Source organism: Peromyscus eremicus, chromosome 2 (assembly GCF_949786415.1).
Source record: "Peromyscus eremicus chromosome 2, PerEre_H2_v1, whole genome shotgun sequence".
NCBI classification, from domain to species: domain Eukaryota; kingdom Metazoa; phylum Chordata; class Mammalia; order Rodentia; family Cricetidae; genus Peromyscus; species Peromyscus eremicus.
Genome location: NC_081417.1, coordinates 130,840,273 through 130,860,636, shown reverse-complemented (window position 1 = coordinate 130,860,636; position 20,364 = coordinate 130,840,273). Strand labels below are relative to the sequence as shown.

Genomic DNA, 20,364 nt, shown 5'->3' with positions numbered 1-20,364 from the left:
CTGGTAGATACTTAATTTCTCTTTAGAAAGTCACTGGGAGACTGGGGCCAGTCAGGAGAAAGAAACCACATGACAACTGGAACAGACAAATTTGCTCATTTTGTTGTATTTATTTTGTGCGTCTGGGTGTTTTGCCTGCATGTATGTCTGTGCACCATGTGTGTGCCTGGTGCCCACAGAAGCCAGAAGAGGGTATCATCCCCTAGAGTTAGAGTTACAGATGGTTGTGAGCCTCCGTGTGGGTGCTGGGAATTGAACCCAGGTCCTCTGGAAGTACAGCCAGTGCTCTTAACCACTGACCCATCTCTCCAGCCACCAGCAAAGTTTAATATGAAAATCATTAATTGAAAGAGCTGGAATACTGTGGGATTGGTTAGAGAGGAATAAACCAGTGGCGTGTGGACTAGTGGGCAGCATCATGAGCCAGCTCATACTCGCTAGGAAGCCGTTGTCAAAGACATGTTGGGGCAGGTGCCAAGAAATTAGAACTCTCTGAGGCCAGCCTGGTCTACAGCGAGAGTTCCAGGATAGACAGTTTCTACACAGAGAAACCCTGTCTCAAACCACCCCCCCACCCCCCCACCCCACCCCACAAAAAAAAGTTACAGCTTTCTTGCCCTGCTGGGAGCAAAAAAGGGATAGGCCCTTTGCAAACACTGACATTTCAATTAAACACAATTCATGTTTGGCCCAGACATACGTCATTCTGAGGCATATTTACCCACTGCTGCCCCAGAGAATAGACATTCTCCAAGAGCAGTTAGAGGGCTATGACAATATGAAAATTTTGTAGATGAATGTTTACAGTAGCATTATTCAAACCAAAAGAAGGAATTCCAATATCTACCCACTGATGGATGCTGTGGGATGGTCTGTATGGCAAATGTGTTGCTGATTGGTCAATAAAACACTGATTGGCCATTGGCTAGGCAGCAAGTATAGGCGGGACAAGGAGGAGAATAAAGCTGGGAAGTGGAAGGCTGAGTCAGAGACACTGCCAGCCGCCACGATGAGAAACAGCATGTGAAGATGCCGGTAAGCCACGAGCCATGTGGCAAGGTATAGATTTATAGAAATGGATTAATTTAAGCTGTAAGAACAGTTAGCAAGAAGCCTGCCACGGCCATACAGTTTGTAAGCAATATAAGTCTCTGTGTTTACTTGGTTGGGTCTGAGTGGCTGTGGGACTGGCAGGTGAGAAAGATTTGCCCTGACCGTGGGCCAGGCAGGAAAACTCTAGCTACAGATGGGTGGTAAATACGATCTGGTACATCCATATGAGGATGTATTTATAGAAAGCAATGAAGTGCTGATATGTGCCACAGCAAGCATGGACCTCAAACTCATTGTTAATTAGTAGAGGACAACCACCAATACCTGTGTACCGCATGGCTTAGTTTTTAGGAAATTCCAGAATAGGCTGGCACATTGGGAAGTAGGTTAGCGTTGGAACAACAGGAGGGTCCATAGCATGGTGTCCGCTAAGGGACACCTTTTCTAGGCAAATGGGTACACTCTAAAAGTGACTGTGGTGGGTTTTGTACAACTCTGAGCTTTGGGAGTATTCTGTTGTTGTTGTGGTTGTTATTGTTCAAGGCAGGGTTTCTCTGTGTATCCCTGGCTCTCCCAGAACCAGCTCTGTAGACCAGGCTGGCCTCAGACTCAGAGACCCACCTACCTCTGCTGAAGGCTTGCATCACCACACCCAGCACTTTGTGTGTATTCTAAGAGTCACTGAATCACACACTTTTAAACAATTTCAGTTCTTTCTTCTTTTTTTTTAATGTATACAAGTTCTCTACCTGCATGTACGACTTTATGGTAGAAGAGGGCATCAGATTCCACTAGAGATGGCTAGGAGCCAACATGTGGGTGTTAGGGAATTGAACTCAGGACTTCTGGAAGAGCAGCTGGTGCTCTTAACCGCTGAGCCATCTCTCCAGCCCTCTTTATTTCTTTTTTTAAATTATATGTATGTGTGTGTCCATTTGTGCATATACCTGTGGAGGCCAGAGGCATCTTATCTCCTGGAACTGGAGTTACAGGGGGTTGTAAATCATTTGCCTTGGGTACTGGGAACAGAATTTGGGTTCCCTGGAAGAGCAGAGTGTGCTCTTAACCACTGAGCCATCTTTCTAGCCCCCAGTGTGTGTGTGTGTGTGTGTGTATGCGCATGCGCATGTATGCCTGTATGTATATGGAGACCAGAAGAGGGCCTTGGATCCCAAGGAACTGGAGTTGTTTTTGAGACAGGGTTTCACTATATAGCTCTAGCTGTCCTGGAATTTCCTATGTAGATCAGGCTGGCCTCACACTCGAGATCTACCTACCTCTGCCTCCTGAGTCGTGAGATTCAGAATGGGCACCAGCGTGCTCATCCTCTAAGGAACTGGAGTTGGAGGCACTGGGGAATGCCTGGCTTGTTATGTGGGGATTGAAACTGAAGTCCTCATGGTTGTGCAGCCGGCACTCCCAATTGTGGAACGCCTCTCCAGACCCTTGGATTACTTACCTTGAATCCAGGAAGGGTAAAAAGTAAAGAGTGGGGCCAGCTAGATGGCTCAGCAGGTAAGGGCCTTGAAGATAAGCCTGATGACCAGAGTTCAGTCCCTGGGGCCCACTCGATGAAGAGAACTGACTCCCTCAAGTTGTCCTCTGGCCTCTACATTTATTCTCTCTCTCTTATGTGCAGACATGCATGCAGACATGCACAGGTCAGGGTTTTTTGTTTGTTTGTTTGTTTGTTTGTTTGTTTTAAAGAATAATTAGTACAGAAAGTGTGAAAAATGGATCCAATTTAGGAACTAACAGGCAGTAAGTCTGTAACTATCACAGCTAGCTGGGTCCTCAGTGTACCCATAGTTTTTAAATTCCCTTTGTGGACATGGAGGAGGGGGTGGGATGGGGTGGTGGGGCCTAAAAAGATTACCCAGGGCTTAAGAGCACTAGCTGCTGTTTCAGGGGATCTGGGTTTGGTTCCTGGCCCACATAAGGTGGCTCACAACCATCTGTCACTCTGGTCCCAGAGGCTTCAGTACCCTCCTCTGAGCTCCACAGGTGCTGAGCATGCACAGGTGCACAGACGTGCATGCAGACAAAATGCAGATACACACGAAGAATTGCCTTTGCTGATCTCCAGTTCTTGCTGCCTTTGTGGTTGAGGTTCGGAGGATCCAGTCCCCCAGTGACTTCTCGACTGTCCATTTTCTCTTCTTTCTCTGTCCATTTGTTTGTTCTGTTTTGTTTTTCCCGGAGCTGAGGACTGAACCCAGGACTTTGCTCTTGCTAGGAAAGCGTTCTACCACTGAGCTAAATCTCCAACCCCATCCCATTTGTTTGGTGGTTGCTTGGACAGCATTGTTTTCCTGGGGTTGGTTTTGGTTTGTTCAGGAAATCCTTTGACGTTTTTATTCTTTTTCATTTATCTTATTCATTATTATTTTTTTAAATCGATCACAGCTTTTATGATCCTTACTGTATTTTGGAGAGTCCACTCTCTCTTCCATATTTCTCCTTATCTTTTATGGTTTTCTCCCAGTTCTTTGTGCTAGGTGCTGATCTGATTCTAACATCTTTGCTGTTTTTACTGCCTGTGATAGTTAATCTCAATTGCCACCTTGATTGGACTGAAGAAGGCCTAATGATTTAGTAAAGCAAACTTGGGGGTGTGTCTGTGAGTGTTTCCAGCCAGGTTAGGTCTCATACACTCCACAGATGGCCTTATCAGTTGCTGGACTTGGGATCTGAGGAGTCTGTTGTCATGTAGAAGTGTGAAAAGTGTGGCCTGGAAGGAGGAAGTGTGATTCCTATTGCTATTCCGGCTAACCACTGTGCTGCTGCGAAGTGAATCACCTCTCCTACGCTCCACTCTCTCGGCTGCAGCCGCGCTGCCCCACACAGTCCTGGAGAAGGGAAGTCTAGCGGCCATGGACTGATGCCTCTGAAACCGTGAGCGCATGTAAGCCTTCCTTCTCGTACTTTGCTTTCCTCTGATGTTTGGTCACAGCAACACAAAGCTAATCACAGGGAGTTCTCTCCATAGGTGCTCTGTCTTTGGCCTCTGTCCCTGCTGCTGGTTTTCTGTAGCCATTTTCTGGGTGGAACTGACTTTTTGCTGGCACACATGTCCTGGAGCTACGCCTAAACTCTTGTTACATTTCCAGGCTGATCTTGTTAATGATCTCGGCTGGTTCCCTGACATTATCGTCGTAGTTGTCGTCGTCGTCGTCGTCGTCGTCGTCGTCGTCGTCATCATCATCATCAGACTTTCCCTATTCTTTCCCCTTTCCTTGCAGTATGTTTATGTGGCTCCTGTATGTACCAGTTCTTGGCTGTTATTATTTATTTGAGACAGAGTCTCATTATGTAGCCCTGGCTGGCCTGGAACTTGCTGTGTAGATCAGGCTGTCCTCAACCGTACTGCCTGAGTGCTGGAATTAGAGGCAGGTGCCATTTCCTGGCTCTATTACTATTCTGATGCAGCTTTTCTGAGTATCTCCCCGTTTCTCTGTGTCTGTCTCTTTGGTGCTGGGGATTTGAACCTAGATCCTCATGTTCTGCCAGCGAAGTGCTCCCTAGCCCCTTTCTTTTCTTAGAGAGGTGATACAGTATGAGTGGGATCAGATCATCTGGATTTGAGTCCGGCTCTGCTGTGTACTGAGCTGTGATTTCAGACTGCTTTATGCTTGGGTTTCTTCACTAGGAAGTGTAAATGATAACTTCATAGAGTCGAGAAGCAGAACTAATAAATAAAACTCTTATAGCTGTGGCTGGCCCACAATAAGTACTATGTGAATATCAGCACTATTAATTATTTTATTAGTCATGATTCAAAAAGAACATAATTGTTCTGAGTAGAATAATTTCATATATATTAATTGTTTAAATCTGCTCAGCTAAGTAGGAATTCTGAATAGCTTGGGTGTGTTCATCAAAAAACCATTTTTTTTTTTTTTTTAAAGAACTGATAAAGGACTGGATGGTGGTGGTACATGCCTTTAATCCCAGCTCTCGGGAGGCAGAGGCAGACTGATCTCCATGAGTTCAAGGCCAGCCTGGTCTACTTGAGCGAGTTCCAGGACAGCCATGATGGTTACACAGAGAAACCCTGTCTTGAAATGTTAAAAAAAAAAAAAAAGAAAAGAAAAGAAAAAAGAAAAAAAGAAAAGAGCTGATGAAGAAACTGGTTTGGGAAGCTGCTAATAAATTGTATGTGATAACTTCCAATTAGCTTGCTTCTGAAGTCTTTGCAGGAGGATGCCCTGGAAGTGCCTTGTGGCTTTGCATGGTGGCATTCCTGTCCTGTGGCTGACACCTCTATTTCAGTTGTTGCTGGGTTAGTTCAGAAAGTAATCAACTGTAGGGTGTTTTAGAAATGGTTTGGGTGCAGTTTCTCCCAATAGATTCAGACTTTTGTATGACTTTCTTCCTATGGCTGATTTAGGCGATGTAGTTTTCTGTGGTATGAATGACTCTTTTAACGAATGCTAGAACCAACTGAGTCATCAGGCAGTCAACAGATAAGTGTTTGAACATGTGCTGGGGCACAATGGTGAACAAAACAGCCATCTTCCCTGCCTGGGTGAGCTAGATTGTTATATTTACCAGTATAACATGAAAGGGGATGGGCTGCACAGGTGCTGGGCCGGGGATCCAACAGAAAGCCTCGGGCTGAAACGTGAGACAGGTAACATTTCCTTGTGGAAGGGATTCAACTTTAAGGTGAGCATGAAGGGTGAGTAGGAGATGGCCAGAGGAAGGGTTTGTAGTCAAATGTAGTCCATGGATAGAGTTTGATTCCCAGCATCCACATCAGGGGGTCCACAGCCACCTCTAAACTGCTGTAAGGGATTCAGTGACCTCTTCTGTCCTGCACCAGCCCACACATGTGGCATACTTACACACACATATTTAAATAAAAATAAACCTTTAAAAAAAGAGGCTAGGCTGTACCGTGAGGTCCTGTCTCAGAACAAGTGGGTACCAAAGGCGTCAGCTTGACCTTGGGTGGGAATGGTGAGCTCTGAACACTAAAGGAAGTTTGCTGGTGGGAAAAGGAGGCTGGTGGTGGGTGTGTGGGGAGATGGGGAAGGCAAGGGAGCTGGGAGAGCCTGGCTTAGTGGGGAAGTAACCTAAGGATGGTGGGAAATCTGTGCCTAGAGTGAATCCTATTACCTTGGCTACTGAGTATGAGATTTGTAGAGGGAGGGGACAGAGGCCACAGGTTTCTATGAGGCTGTTATGGAACCAAAGATTATGGGGGGCTGGAACTCGTCCCCAAGCACTCGTCACAGCGAGGCAGGGAGGAGTTAGTCTTTCCTTGTGAGGTTAGCTTTTTTTAAAATTTATTTTTCTATTATCAGCTTGATACAGTATAAATTCTTATCCTAATAGTGAAATGTTTCACTGAGGCTTGCCCAGTAATTTAGTAAAACCAAAACTTATTATAAGCCACAGTTATCCTAGGGTCCCCTCTGCTATATAACCTCCCTGGTTCTGTGGGTTGCAGTCTGATTGTTCTTTGCTTTATATCTAGAATCCACTTATGAGTGAGTACATACCATGTTTGTCCTTCTGGGTTCGGGTTACCTCACTCAGGATGATATTTTCTAGTTCCATCCATTTGCCTGCAAATTTCATGCTGTCATTGTTTTTCTCTGCTGAGTAGTACTCCATCGTGTATATGTACCACATTTTCTTAATCCATTCTTCAGTTGACGGGCATCTAGGTTGTTTCCAGGTTCTGACTATTACAAATAGTGCTGCTATAAACATAGTTGAGCATGTATCTTTGTGGTATGATTGAGCATTCCTTGGGTATATACCCAAGAGTGGTATGGCTGGGTCTTGAGGTAGATCGATTCCCAATTTTCTGAGAAACCGCCATATTGATTTCCACAGTGGTTGTACAAGTTTGCACTCCCACCAACAGTGGAGGAGTGTTCCCTTTGCTCCACATCCTCTCCAACATAGACTGTTATTAGTGTTTTTGATCATAGTCATTCTGACAGGTGTAAGATGGTATCTCAGAGTCGTTTTGATTTACATTTCTGTGATGACTAAGGATGTTGAGCATTTCCTTAAATGTCTTTCAGCCATTTGTGATTCTTCTTTTGAGAATTCTCTGTTGAGCTCTTTAGCGAGGCTAGCTTTTAAAAGGCAAAAACCACAAGCCCCTCTAGGTTGTGGGGGAGTTAGTACTGGTACAATTCTAATTGGCTCAATCTTCCCGGGCCTCTGTGTTATCTTATTTTAGTTTGTCTGTTTGCTTTGTCAGAACCTTTACAGCCCATCTCCGGAGTTGAGGCATGCTATCTCTGGGGTTGAGATATCTCGTGGTTAATCAGTCACCACCAGATAGCCAGACATCCTGACTTTGTACTTTGACTATCTCTGGCATTTGGGGCATTCTATGGTTAATTAGTTGCTACCAGACAGCTCTTCAGACATCCTGACTTTGTACTTTTGGGTTCCTGGGGCTGATGCCATTATTTCTGGGAGCTTGATATAAAGATATCTTTGTCTAAGCCCCCTATTTTGTCTTAGAGAATAGAGTGAGGGTCTCACATTCCCCCCTTCTTTTGGTCCTAGCGGGGCTCAATCATGGGCCCCTGGCCATTTCTAACTCATGGGGTCCCCGAGTACCTTCCTCAGGGTTGGCATATAACTTGAACTCAGTGGTACTGACTGGTGTATACCCTCTTTGTACCATCAGCTGAATTGTGCCAAGCCTTTGTTTCATAAATTGTACTAGCCTGTTAAGGATACAGCGTCCGAAGATGAGTAAGATGATGAGAATCACGGTGGACCCTACTAGACTGGAAATTAAGGCCCAATTGAATAACCCCTGATACCAGGAACTCTGTTGGTCTTTTTATATATCTTTTATCCCTTTATGGATTGCATCTAAATTTTTAGTAACCACTCCTGAGTGATCTCTATAGAAACAGCATTCTTCTGCTAGGGTCTTGCACAATCCCCCCGTTGTAAAAAGAACAATTCCAGCCCTCTTCGATTCTGCAGGGTAAGTTGTGCTAATGAATCAAGAGACTTTTGGAGAAACCTAACAGAAGTTTCTAACTTATCAAGGTTTACGTCTATTAGATGTCTTAATTCTTGAAACTTATTTTGCTGTAAAACCATGGAGGTGGCTCCTGATCCAGCTCTGGTAGCCCCTAAGCCGAGAGTGTGGTAACCACTAGGGCTGTCATGGGTTCTCTCTTTGATCGTGGGCCTAGTCGGGCCACTACCTCTTCATTGCTGTGATATAACACATGAGGAAGCATCAACACCAGGGCACAAGAGTCATTCCATAAAAACAAAAGCTCAGTAGCCACACAAGGGGATAGTCCGGTCTTTCAACAGAGCCAGTACACACCTGCATCTGTAGGTCGGAGCCATAAAGGAGTGGTGGAATTAACCTTTTGGCACCTGGACCAGTATTCGTCCTGATAATTTTCAGAGGTGACACAGGTCATAGTATTAACCAACGGGAAGGAGAGCCCAGTGGGGTCCTCTACGGTTGGGTCACCCCACCTGCATCTTGAAGGGCTGCCTTCCGTGTTGAAACGCCCTTTCACTCCTATGGCTTCGAGGAAGGGGGGGCGTCTGTGTAAGCACATCCAACAGGAGATGGTTAATTCTGGTCGGGAGTGATTCAGGGCTAGAAGCGCCATATGCACTGCCGACAGGGCGAACCCTTCATCCTCAGGCAGTTTGTAGAACTCGGGGGTGGGGTGGGGGGGTGCCCTATCCTTGTGAGTAATGGGATAAGTGGCCCGATACTCTGTGATTAGTTGCATTGGGGGTACTGTGATTCTGGTTTGGGGAACGGATTGCATAGGCCCAACAATTTGGGGCTCCTGGGAAGGCTGCACACTCCTTCTTATTGAGAAAAGCAACCCCTGGTCGCGTCCCTGCTGATATAACCGGAGGCCCCACATGCCTCCCATACCCCAGTTGAAGGCCTGTTTTCCTGCCTCTGTAATGGTCGCCTGGATTGGGTTTGCACCTGTGTTTGGAGCACCAGCTATACAGGGGGTTGAATGCGAGAGACGAGTCTGAGTGACTTGCTGAACCTTGAGGTTACCCTTTGGTGTTATCCGATGTCCCGTCCCCGTTTGCTCACATCCCCATTTGGCACAGTAATGATCATCTGCACCCCCACACTGAGTTGCCTCCTTTGCAGTTCTGTTGTTTCCAAGGCATACATAAAAAGGGGTGTCTCGTAACACAGTTCTCTTCAGTACATGAGAACACCTTGGGTTTTTGAGCCGCCAGTCAAAGAAAGAGTACATCCCTTGGTTCCACTGCATTCTGGTCGTCCTTCGTGGGCTGGTGTCCAATCTCCTGCGTCTCAAGAGCCTCGGGCCAGGTCACAGAGGTCGAAGTAAAGCTCGGGCCACCATACTCCAGGAACTGTCTCGCGGGTGGAACTGTCTCGCGGGTGGTATGGTTAAGGACTTCCCCATTACCGGCATTGACCATTGCCCACATCACCTTCTGGGGTTGGTGAGAATTGAGCATGGTCTTGCTTACTGTCTGGAGGGTCCCCACCAGACAGAGAAACAGGACTGGGGATCATGGCGTTGGAGCTTGAGTTTCAGGGGGTTGTCTGGATCAGGCTTGTTGTCCAATTCAATCCTTCTGATGCAGGGTCGGAGACTGGGCGTACATGAGAGTGATGAATCCATGGAGCGATCCTGTCTACCTTGAGTGCGGAGGGGGTAGTTAGGATGACTAGGAATGGTCCTTTCCACCTGGGCTCGAGGGTTCGGCGTTGGTGTCTGCAGACTAGGACCCAGTCCCTGGGCTGGAAGCTGTGAGGCTTAGGGGGAGAAGAGGATGAATATACAGCTTGCAACTGGAGCGATATATCCACTTGTACTTGGGACAAGAACTTTAGACTCTTAATAAGATCTGTGTCATCTGTCTGTATCACCAAATCTGTTTGCAAGCTAGGTATGAGTGGAGGGGGTTGCCCATACATGATTTCGAAAGGGGTTAGTCCCAGCTGATAGGGGGAGTTCGTTACTCGGAACAATGCATAAGGTCCGATTCATTCTCTCGACCTGTCCAGATCTCTGGGGCCGATATGCACAATGCAATTTCCATTTGGCTCTCAGTGCAGTGGCTATTCTCTGGCTTACCTGTGAGATGAAGGCAGGGCCGTTATCCGACCCAATCGTGTGGGAAGCCAAACCTGGGGAGGAGCTCCTCAAGTATCTTCTTATCCACCACATAGGCTGTTTCATGCTTAGTGGGGTAGGCTTCAGTCCATTCTGAAAAGGTGTCTATAAAAACCAACAGGTATCTGTATCCATATTTACCAGTTTTGATTTCTGTGAAGTCCACCTCCCAGTACGTACCTGGGCGAGTTCCTCTCATCCAGACACCCTTTGCTCCTTTTGCTTTGTAGGTGTTCACTAGCTGGCAAGCTTTACATTCGGCTACAGTCTTATCAGTTGGGTGATTGGCTTGCCGAATCTTTAGTGGGGACACAGAGATTAATTCCTTAAGCTTTCGGGTTCCTAAGTAGGAGGCCTGATGGATCCTCTGGAGCATGTGCTTCCCTAGTAGTCTCGGGAGACGTACTTTTCCTGGTAGGTAGCCACCACCATCCACCTTTTTTATATGCTCCCTCCACTTGAGTAACCCAGGTTTCCTCATCTGAGTTGTAGTTTGGCAAGAGGGGCAGGCTGTGAGGGCCTGGATCGGCCAGGATGGTTAGGGCCGCTGTGGTCTCTAGCAAGGCCGCTTCCTTTGCCGCCCGGTCCGCCAGGTTGTTTCCTTTAGTATCTGTCCCCCTCTGGTGGCCTGGACAATGCATCTCCGCCAGTTTCCTTGGGAGCCAGAGTGCCTGTAGCAATTCTGCTATTTCTTGTTTATTTTTAATAGTCTTTCCTTCTGCGGCGAGTAGCCCCCTCTCCATGTATATTGCCCCATGGATGTGTAGGGTGGCAAAAGCGTACCTGCCGTCTGTATAGATGTTGACTCTTTTATCTCTGCCCAGGAGCAAGGCTTTTGTTAATGCTATCAGTTCAGCTCTCTGAGCTGAGGTCCCAGAGGGTAGGGCTTCCTCCCAGACCACCGTGTGGTCACTGCAGCCCCAGCATAGCTGCGTCCATCACGTACAAAGCTGCTTCCATCTGTGAACCAAGTCTCTTCCGCATTTGTCTGCGGCGTATCACGAGGATCACGTCGGACGCAGTGCACCTGGGCTAGAACTTCAGCATAGTCGTGGAGAGGGGCCTCTAAATCAGGGTCAGGCAGCAGGTGCCTGGAATGTTATTCTGCCTGGATTTAAGAGCAGAGCTTGGTAATGAGTCACTCTGGCATTGCTCAGCCATCTATCGGGGGGGCTGTTTCAATACTGATTCCAGGGCATGGCAGGTAGCCACCACAAGGTTTTGTCCTAAGGTTAGCTTGTCAGCATCCTTAACCAATAAAGCCACAGCCACAATGATGCGTAGACATGGGGGCCACCGGGCTGCCACAGAGTCCAGCTTCTTTGACATGATCGTTCCCCGGAGGAGACTGCTGAAACCAAGCGGTCACTTCTGAGGTGGCCTCAAGCGGCTCGGGACCCGAGGGTCCCTTGCCCAAACTGGGGATTGAGACGTCTCTCTTTCCTTCCAGGTTCACTGTCCGGACACGTCTGCCCCAGTGAGAGCCTGCAAAGTACAAAACAGTCAACCGATGCAAAACGAAGGGAATGCTGGTTCCCCAGAGACTGGAGTTACAGACAGTTGTCAGCTGCCCTGTGGGTTTTGGGAGTCAAACTCAGGTCCTCTGTAAGAGCAGCAAGTGCTCTTAACACCTGAGCCATCTCTCCACTTAGTTTTTAAATTTACGGGCTGCCCCGTCTGTTGTTAGCAGGATGAGGCTGTACATATGCACACTCGTCTCCCTGTAGATCATTTCCACGTAGCCGTGTGCTCTAGGCTCTGTGTTGCACATCCTTTGCTTCGTTCTCTCTGCATTTCCTCCCCTGTCCTCGAGGACCCTGTTCACCTTTCTCTGTTCTGTGGTGGCCTTTGTGAACTGCCACACTTCCGTGCCCTCTGGCTTCCATTTGGGACCAGTTGAGGGAACTGGGTGAGCGAGAGGTTAGAGTGTTTTTATCACTCCGCTGCTGCCGCCTCTGTCCTAGAAGAAGCTGTGCCCTGCATCTCACTGCTTCCGTCTCTTGCCTGTCTCTTCTGCTGCCAGCATGTCCACAGCTGCTGGGACACCTTCCTCTCTTCTCACCCTTTCAGGAGAGGAAGAGTAGCCTCCCGCCCTTGCTAGTCTCCCAGCGGCTCTTTTAAACCCTGCCCACACAGCTTACAGAAATCCTGCCATCACACCTCCTCCGGGATCCCTTCTGGGTGTTCAGTGTGCTTCCTGTCAAGGCCCAGCAGCAGACACGCTGCAAAGAACCCGAGATTTGTGGCTTCCTTGCTAACTGGGCATTTGAACTGTTGTTAGTTTTATCTTTAAAATCTGTGTGGCCGGTGGGCATCCCTGCACAGGACTGTTTTAAAGTCATATTTATGTGTGTGCATGCCATGGGGGTCAGAGGACAACTTGCAAAAGTCTGGTTCTTTCCTTCTACCGTATGGATCTCTGGGATTGAAGTCAGGTTGCCAGGCGTGGCAGCAAGCAGCCCCACCCGCTGAGCCATCTCACTGGTCCCTTATGCAGGACCTCTCACTGTTTGTTGCAGAGCTGAGCTAAGGTGTAGGAACATTGTAAATTTCAGTCATGGAGTCAGTACTGTGACTCATAACAAATATAATTCTGAAGTGTTTAAAGGGGAAAACAGAGGCCTCCCAAGGATGCACCTGTCACACCCCATCCTGTTCCCGAGGAGCAGCTAGCATAACAATTACAGTGCCTCTCAGGCCTTTATATGTATATGTTTAGCATCAAATAAAGGTACATATGTCTATATAGATAAACTTATGCCTCTGTGTATCTGTCTGAGGAGGCTCATTTCTAGAATCCACTAGTGGTCCCACTATGTTTTGTCCTGTGTCTCTTAATAATTACAGCTTGGAGTTAGTTTTGATATGAGAGAAGGTAAATATTCGTTGGAGATATTGTGACACATACGTTTGGTCTTAAACTCTGTCTCCTGGCACTATAACCCCTAAAATCTTTAGAATACCTGAAGTGATCTCTTGGTGTGTGCCAGTGGCTTGACGGATAGCTGGCAGTTCCTGTGTGGCTGCAGGATGGAGGCTGGTTGTTTTAGTCACTTTTCTATTGCTGTGATAAAATACCATGTCCAAGGCAACTTACAAAAGAAAGCATTTAACTTGAGGCTTACAGTTTCAGAGGGTTAGTCCATGACCATCATAGCAGGGAGCATGGCAGCAGGCAGGCAGGCATGACTCTGGAGCAGTAACTGAGAGCTTACACCTTGAGACACAACCACGAGTCAAAGAGAGGGACACAGAATGGCTTGAATCTGTTGAAACCTTAAAGCCTACCCCCAGTAATACACTGCCTCCAACAAGGCCACACCTCCTAATCCTTTCCAAACAGTTCCATCAACTGCGGCCCACATATTCAAACATAGGAGCCTATGGGAACTATTCTCATTCAAACTGTACTTTTTTTGAAGAGACTGAGGTAGGAATGAAGGATTGGGACCTTTAGTCTCACCCTCCAAACTTTTCAGGGGTATAAAGTTGGATACCAATGGCCATAGTGTAAACATTGGTCCATGTACCAAAGTTTCCACAAAACATGAAAGGATGGGGTTAAACAGGTGAAGATTCCTGGGGTGCCAGCTGCAGAGGCCGTGGAAGCCCTGTGTACCCTTTCCTTTATGTGATCTGTCTCTTCATCTGTATCCTTCGTAAAGTCTTTTTTTTTTTTTTGGAGACAGGGTTTCTCTGTGTAGCTTTGCGCCTTTCCTGGAACTCACTTGGTAGCCCAGGCTGGCCTTGAACTCACAGAGATCCGCCTGGCTCTGCCTCCCAAGTGCTGGGATTAAAGGCGTGCGCCACCACCGCCCGGCCCTTCGTAAAGTCTTACATTCAACTGCTAAATGTGTTTCTTTGGGATTTGTGAGCCAGTCCAACAAATGAATGGAACCGAGGCAGGAGGTCTGGAGAACCCTGATTTGTAGCCCCTGGGTCAGAAGTACTGGGAAATTCAGATGGGGCTTGTAATTGGTATCTGGCGTGGGTCTGTGACTGTGCTCTCAGCCAATGGGATCTGATGTTAGCAGAGCGGAGTCGGATTAGAGGACTCTGCTGGTGTCCACTGCTGCATTATGCTGTTTGCTGCCTGGGCAAGGGCCTCGCACCTGCTGTAGAAGTGTTGAGACGAGGCCGGGCGGTGGTGGCGCACGCCTTTAATCCCAGCACTCGGGAGGCAGAGCCAGGCGGATCTCTGTGAGTTCGAGGCCAGCCTGGTCTCCAAAGCGAGTTCCAGGAAAGGCGCAAAGCTACACAGAGAAACCCTGTCTCGAAAAACAAAAACAAAAAAAAACAAAAAAAAAAAGAAGTGTTGAGACGATATATAGTTTATAGTATAGTTTATATAGAGTACAGTTTATAGTTTATAGTATAGTGTATATAGACTATAGTTTATACTTTAGCTACTCCCCATACGGCTTCAGTTTCTCTCTATTTTTCATTTTAAAAATTTCGGATAACCATCATATGTTTTCTCACAATTGTGATGAAGATATAAAATCATGTTTTTATATGCATCCAGAAAGGAAAAGTGAAACTGTGTGTGTGGGGGGGGGGGCAAAAGGGACTAACCGGAGGGGCAAAACCAAAAAGGACATGTAAAGGGATGTGAGGCGGCGTACGGTCACCGTACAATATATGCATGCACAAGAACTTTGCAAACAAAATGAAAAAGGGCTGAGTGATGGATGGCTCAGGTAAGCGCCGGCCTTGCAGGCATGAAGACCCGTGTTCCAGCCCAGAACCCAGGGAGAGAAAGCCAAGTAGTGGTGTGCCCTTGTCCTAGAGCTGCAGAGGCAGAGGCTGGGGACAAATGCCTGGATCATTAGCCAGCCAGCCGAGGCTGTAGAGCGAGCTCCAAGCCAGGGAGAGACGTTGTCTCAAAAAACAACCCAGATGGCTCCTGAGGAATGACACCTGAGGTCATCTTCGAGCTTCCACATGCACGTATCCATGTGCATGTGCTCCGTACATATGTAAACACATGCATATGCATACACATACAAGAATTACTTTTTTTTTTTTTAAAGATTTTATTTTATTTTTTTATTATGTATACAGCATATATGACAGCAGGCCAGAAGAGGGCACCAGATCTCATTACAGATGGTTGTGAGCCACCATGTGGTTGCTGGGAATTGAACTCAGGACCTCTGGAAGAGCAGTCAGTGCTCTTAACCTCTGAGCCATCTCTCCAGTCCCCAAAAGAATTACTTTTTTTCTAGGTTCTTTCTGGGGCTGCTGGGAAGTGTATAGCCGCTGACGCACTGGCTCAGACTCACGTGACTGTACACTGAGGGCCTGACGCAGCTACTCAGTGTCAGGAGTTGGCCTTCAGGATTCTGAGATAATGAATGTGTTTTACTGTACAATGTTTAGTCTGCCCCTACCTTGTTTCAGCAGCAGAAGAAAATGAGTTGAAAGGGGTTTGAGCATGGCAGCAACATTTTATGTTAGAAATGGTTATGAGCTGGGCATGCTGGCACATGCTTGAGGTCTCAGCCAGCACTCAGAGGCTAAGACAGAAGGATCATAGCTTTGGGCTAGTCTGGGCTACACCCGCAAGTTCTAGGTCAGCCTAGGCTGTGTGGAGACCCTTGTCTTGAACAATACAATACAGAGCCAAACAATGATGCTGTGTACAAAATGGATGCAGAGGGTATAAACTGATTTGTGGAAACAGTAATGGCTTGGACGAGGGTAGTGATGGTCGGAAGGCATATGATGTCGTTTACTTGAGGGCTGGAGATAGTTCAGTGGTTAATAGCGCTTTACTGCTCTTACAGAGGGCTGAGCTTCAGTTCCCAGCACCTCAAGTGGCTCACAACCACCCATAACTCCAGCTCTGGAGGATCTGAGCTCCTCTTCTGGACTCCTGAAACACCTGTGCTTATACTTGAGTATACCCCACCATACACACAAATATACACATATTTTCAAAAGGGCTAGAGAGATGGCTCAGTAGTTAAGAACATGTACTGTTTTTCTAGAGGATTCGGATTGGATTCTCAGCCCCCGCATTGAGCCGCTCGCAACTGCCTGTAATTCCAGTCACAGGGGATCTGATACCCTCTCTGGCTTCCCTGGCACCTGAATGCATGTGGTGTACATACACATACAGGCATGTAGGTATACCCATGAATAAACATAAATAAACCTTTTAAAAATCTTTTTTAAGAATTGAGAGCTATGCCGGGCAGTGATAGTGCACACCTGTAGTCCCAGCACTCAGGAGGCAGAGGCAGGAGGACCTCTGTGAGTTCAAGGCCACCCTGGTCTAAAAACAAGTTCCAGGACAGCCAGATCTGTTACACACAGAAACCCTGTCTTGAAAAACCAAAACCAAACCAAACAAAACAAACAAGCAAAAAAAGAATTGAGAGGCTAGAGAGTTGGCTTAGTCATTAAGAATACTTGCTGCTCTTTCAGAGGACCCAGGTTCTGTAGCTAGAGTTTTCCTGCCTGGCCCACAGTCAGGATAAATCTCTCTCACCTGCCAGTCCCACAGCCTCAGACCCAACCAAGTAAACACAGAGACTTATATTGGTTACAAACTGTATGGCCATGGCAGGCTTCTTGCTAACTGTTCTTACAGCTTAAATTAATCCATTTCCATTAATCTATACCTTGTCACATGGCTCATGGCTTACCGGCATCTTCACATGCTGTTTGTCATCGTGGCGGCTGGCAGTGTCTCTCTGACTCAGCCTTCCACTTCCCAGCTTTATTCTCCTCCTTGTCCCGCCTACACTTCCTGCCTAGCCAATGGCCAATCAGTGATTTATTTATTGACTAATTAGCAACACATGTGACATACAGAACATCCCACAGCAAGGTTCAGTTCCCAGTATCCACATAGCAGCTCACAAACGTCTGTAACTCCAGTTTCAGGGAATCTGATGACCTCTTCTGGTCTCTGCAGGCACTAAGCACACACATGGCACACACACACACACACACACACACACACACACACACACACACACACTCAATATACATGGAATCAAAATAAACTTTTACAGCCAGACATAATGGCGCACGCCTTTAATTCCAGCACTTGGGAGGCAAAGGCAGGTGGATCTCTGTGAGTTTGAGGCTGGCCTGGTTTACAGAGAGAGTTCCAGGACAGCCAGGGTTGTTACACAGAGAAACCCTGTCTTGAAAAAACAACAAAAACCAAAAAAGTTATTTGAGAGCTTATAATTGCCAAAAATTGGCTGTTGGCGTGAGTGAGGTTACGGATGAGCAGGTGCTGAGTAACCTGGAGAGGTTCCCTTGAGGCAGGCACCTTGCCATGACTCAGTGATTGCTCTTTATTTGGAAACTGTCTCTATAGTTTCTTCATGTATAAGGATGATGATAGCTTTATATCTCAATGGCTTTTTTTGTTTTTGCTTTTAGGTCATGTAGGAAATTGTAAATCATGTGAAGATGGGACTCTTGGTATTTGTGCGCAATCTGCTGCTAGCCCTCTGCCTCTTCCTGGTCCTGGGGTTTTTGTATTATTCTGCTTGGAAGCTGCACTTACTCCAGTGGGAAGACTCTGGTAAGTACAGCCACTGTGGTTCACCCCAAGCCTGTCGCTTGCCTGCAGCTGCAATGTCTGTGGGAGTAGGCATAGAAATCTGCCCCCAATCAGTTGCTGCGGGCTGAGACCTTTGATGCTTTCTCCCACTTCAGTCTGCATGCCGCAGACTGTTCTCTTTACGAGCTCTGTGAGAATGTGCTATTCTTCCATTCAAACCTCAGACTGTACCCGGATTTCTAGTTCCCAAAGGCTCTTGTCTTTTCTAATTAGTCAAATGTACCCCACCCTTACTTCTCAGTTACTGCCTTGGGGTTTGGGATTGAAAGTGGTTTATTTTTCCGCCCTCAGAACATTCCTCTTTACTTTTTCCTTGCATTTTCAATTTGATATTGTCTTTGTTTTATTTCCCCTGAGGAAACTGTCTCCTCCATCTCTTCAGCCCTTTGGTATTGAACTTGCGTCTAACTAGAATACTGTGACCCAGCAACTCCCAACACCTCCCTCCATGTGAGCGTCTGGCCTCAGGTGTTACAGTGCCCCCCTCACGGCCTGACTGGCCTGGTTTCTGTTCCCCAATGTCCTCTGTGTTACAGGCGTGCAGTTGAGGGGATGACATTACTTGACATCCATCATTGTACATTTCGTTCTTGGCTACAGCTTGAAGCATCACATGGGGAAGCCCCATGATGGCTCTTCTTTGGCTGTTTTGTTTAACCTTAACCTGGTTTAGGAAACACTGAGTTGCCTAGTCTGATTCCCAGTGATGCGTCTTCTCAAAACCAGTTCTATTTTTATGGACAGCTCCTGGATAACTAACTAGTTATCAGTGTATAACTAACTAGTCTAGAGCAGAGGGTCAGTCTCTGGGCCAAGGTTTAACGAGGTGGAAGATGTGGCTGTTGGCTGACTTGCCACTGGACCGAGCCCTAACACAGCAGTTGTTGCTGTGGAGTAGACCAGGTGTTCCTCACATGGCCCAAACGACTTGGGTAATTCTAAGCTGAACTTTAAAATACCATGTTAAATCTTTATTGCTTTGTGTAGAATGTTCCTGCCTCTTAAATGTTTAGCTTGGGCTGGGGCTGAGTTCAGCTGGTCAAGTGCCTACCTAGCATGCACAAAGCCCAGCCCCAAGTAAAACTAGTCTTGGTGGCTCATATATGTAATCCTAGTACTCAGGAGGTGAAGTCAGGATTGGAAGTTCAGGGTCATCCTTGGCCATGTAGTGAGTTCAAAGCCATCCTGGGCTATATGACACTCTGTTTAAAAAAAAAAAAAAATGCTCAGCTTATGATTGCCACTACTTTATGTTTCAAGAAGTTATTAAAATTTTTCTGTCTTGATTTATTTTTAGAATTCAGGTTGAGTGCTCCAAGGTAAGGAGCCTTTATATCAGACAGTGTAGAATTCTGAATGGTGGCTCCATTGTCAGTCTTACGCTAGGAACAGAGGCCTTTTTTTTTTTTCCCATCGAGGTCATAACTAAGGATCAAATAATATTTTCCTAGAGAAGTAAAAAGGAATTAGCATTATGGAAGACCCATAATATCAGGCATTCAGCCAGACAATATATACAGTTTATTTCATCTAATTTAATTCTTAATACCAGTCTGTGAAGATGCCTTTAATCCTCATTTTCCAGTTGGACAAACCCCAGCACTTAATTAATGTACCGGGGTCACACAGTTGAGCTGGACCTGCACTCGGATTTCCCACCTTTAAGACCCATTTCCCATCGAATGCGATAACAAATACTGAAGAGAGAGAGTTTAAGTCTGTATTCTACTTGACAAAAAGAGAAGGAAAGGTTCTCAAAGAGGCAGTGAAAAGCGAAGAAGGGGATAAGAGGAAAGAGAGACAGAGGCTGGGGGGGGGGGTGGCCCACACAGTAATCCCAGCACTCAGGAGGCGGAGACAAGCAGATCTCTATGAGTTCGAGGCCAGCCTGGTCTACATAGAGAGGTCCAGAACAGCTTATGTCACCTAGTGAGACTCTGGCTCCAAAAAGAAAAAAAAAGGGGGGTGGGTGGGGGGAAGAGGGGGTTGAGGAGGAGACGTGGAGGTTGGTTAGGCTGCGTTGGTAGCTGCTCACAGTCACTGTGCTGTCTGTGGGCCTGGCTGGTTAATTCCTAGTGACCACCAGCTGTCTTGTATTGTGAGCTGATGAACCAGTATGCACATGTTCCTGGTATTGTCTCTCAAGCCTCTTAGATACTTGACTTGGGGTAGGTTGTTGAGTCCATCTCACTGTGGTGTCTCTGTGTTGTGGTGTCAGAGGGAGAGGAGCAAGCCTAGGTGGGTTAGCAGTCAGAGAGGGGCCTTCACTCAGCAAACAGAGGCAAGCCCAGATGTTTACCTTGATGGGGGTTGGGGAGTGTGTGTGTGTGTGTGTGTGTGTGTGTGTGTGTGTGTACATGCGTGCAGTGCATGCGTGTGTGCGTGCATGTGTGTGTGTGGTGTATGTGTGTGTGATGTGTGTGTGTTTTAAGATAGGGTCTCTCTATGTAGCGCTGGCTGACCTAGAACTCATGATGTAGACTAGGCTAGCCTCAAACTCACAGAGATCTGCCGGCCTCTGCTTTCCAAGTGCAGGGATTAAAGGCGTGAGTATCTTCCAGATAGAAGTTTTTCGGTTCCATCAATTTC

General features: G+C 46.9%; 1 protein-coding gene across 2 annotated transcripts in view; it reads left to right on the top strand.

Moving 5' to 3' along the window:
- Positions 1-20,364, top strand: part of St3gal3 (ST3 beta-galactoside alpha-2,3-sialyltransferase 3) — a 224,744-nt gene that overhangs the window by 12,248 nt on the left and 192,132 nt on the right. For both annotated transcript variants that reach the window (XM_059254844.1, XM_059254845.1), the window contains exon 2: positions 17,592-17,736. In XM_059254844.1, the coding sequence (XP_059110827.1) occupies positions 17,622-17,736 (115 nt within the window). In that variant the 5' untranslated portion in view covers positions 17,592-17,621. The remainder of the gene's footprint in view (positions 1-17,591; positions 17,737-20,364) is intronic.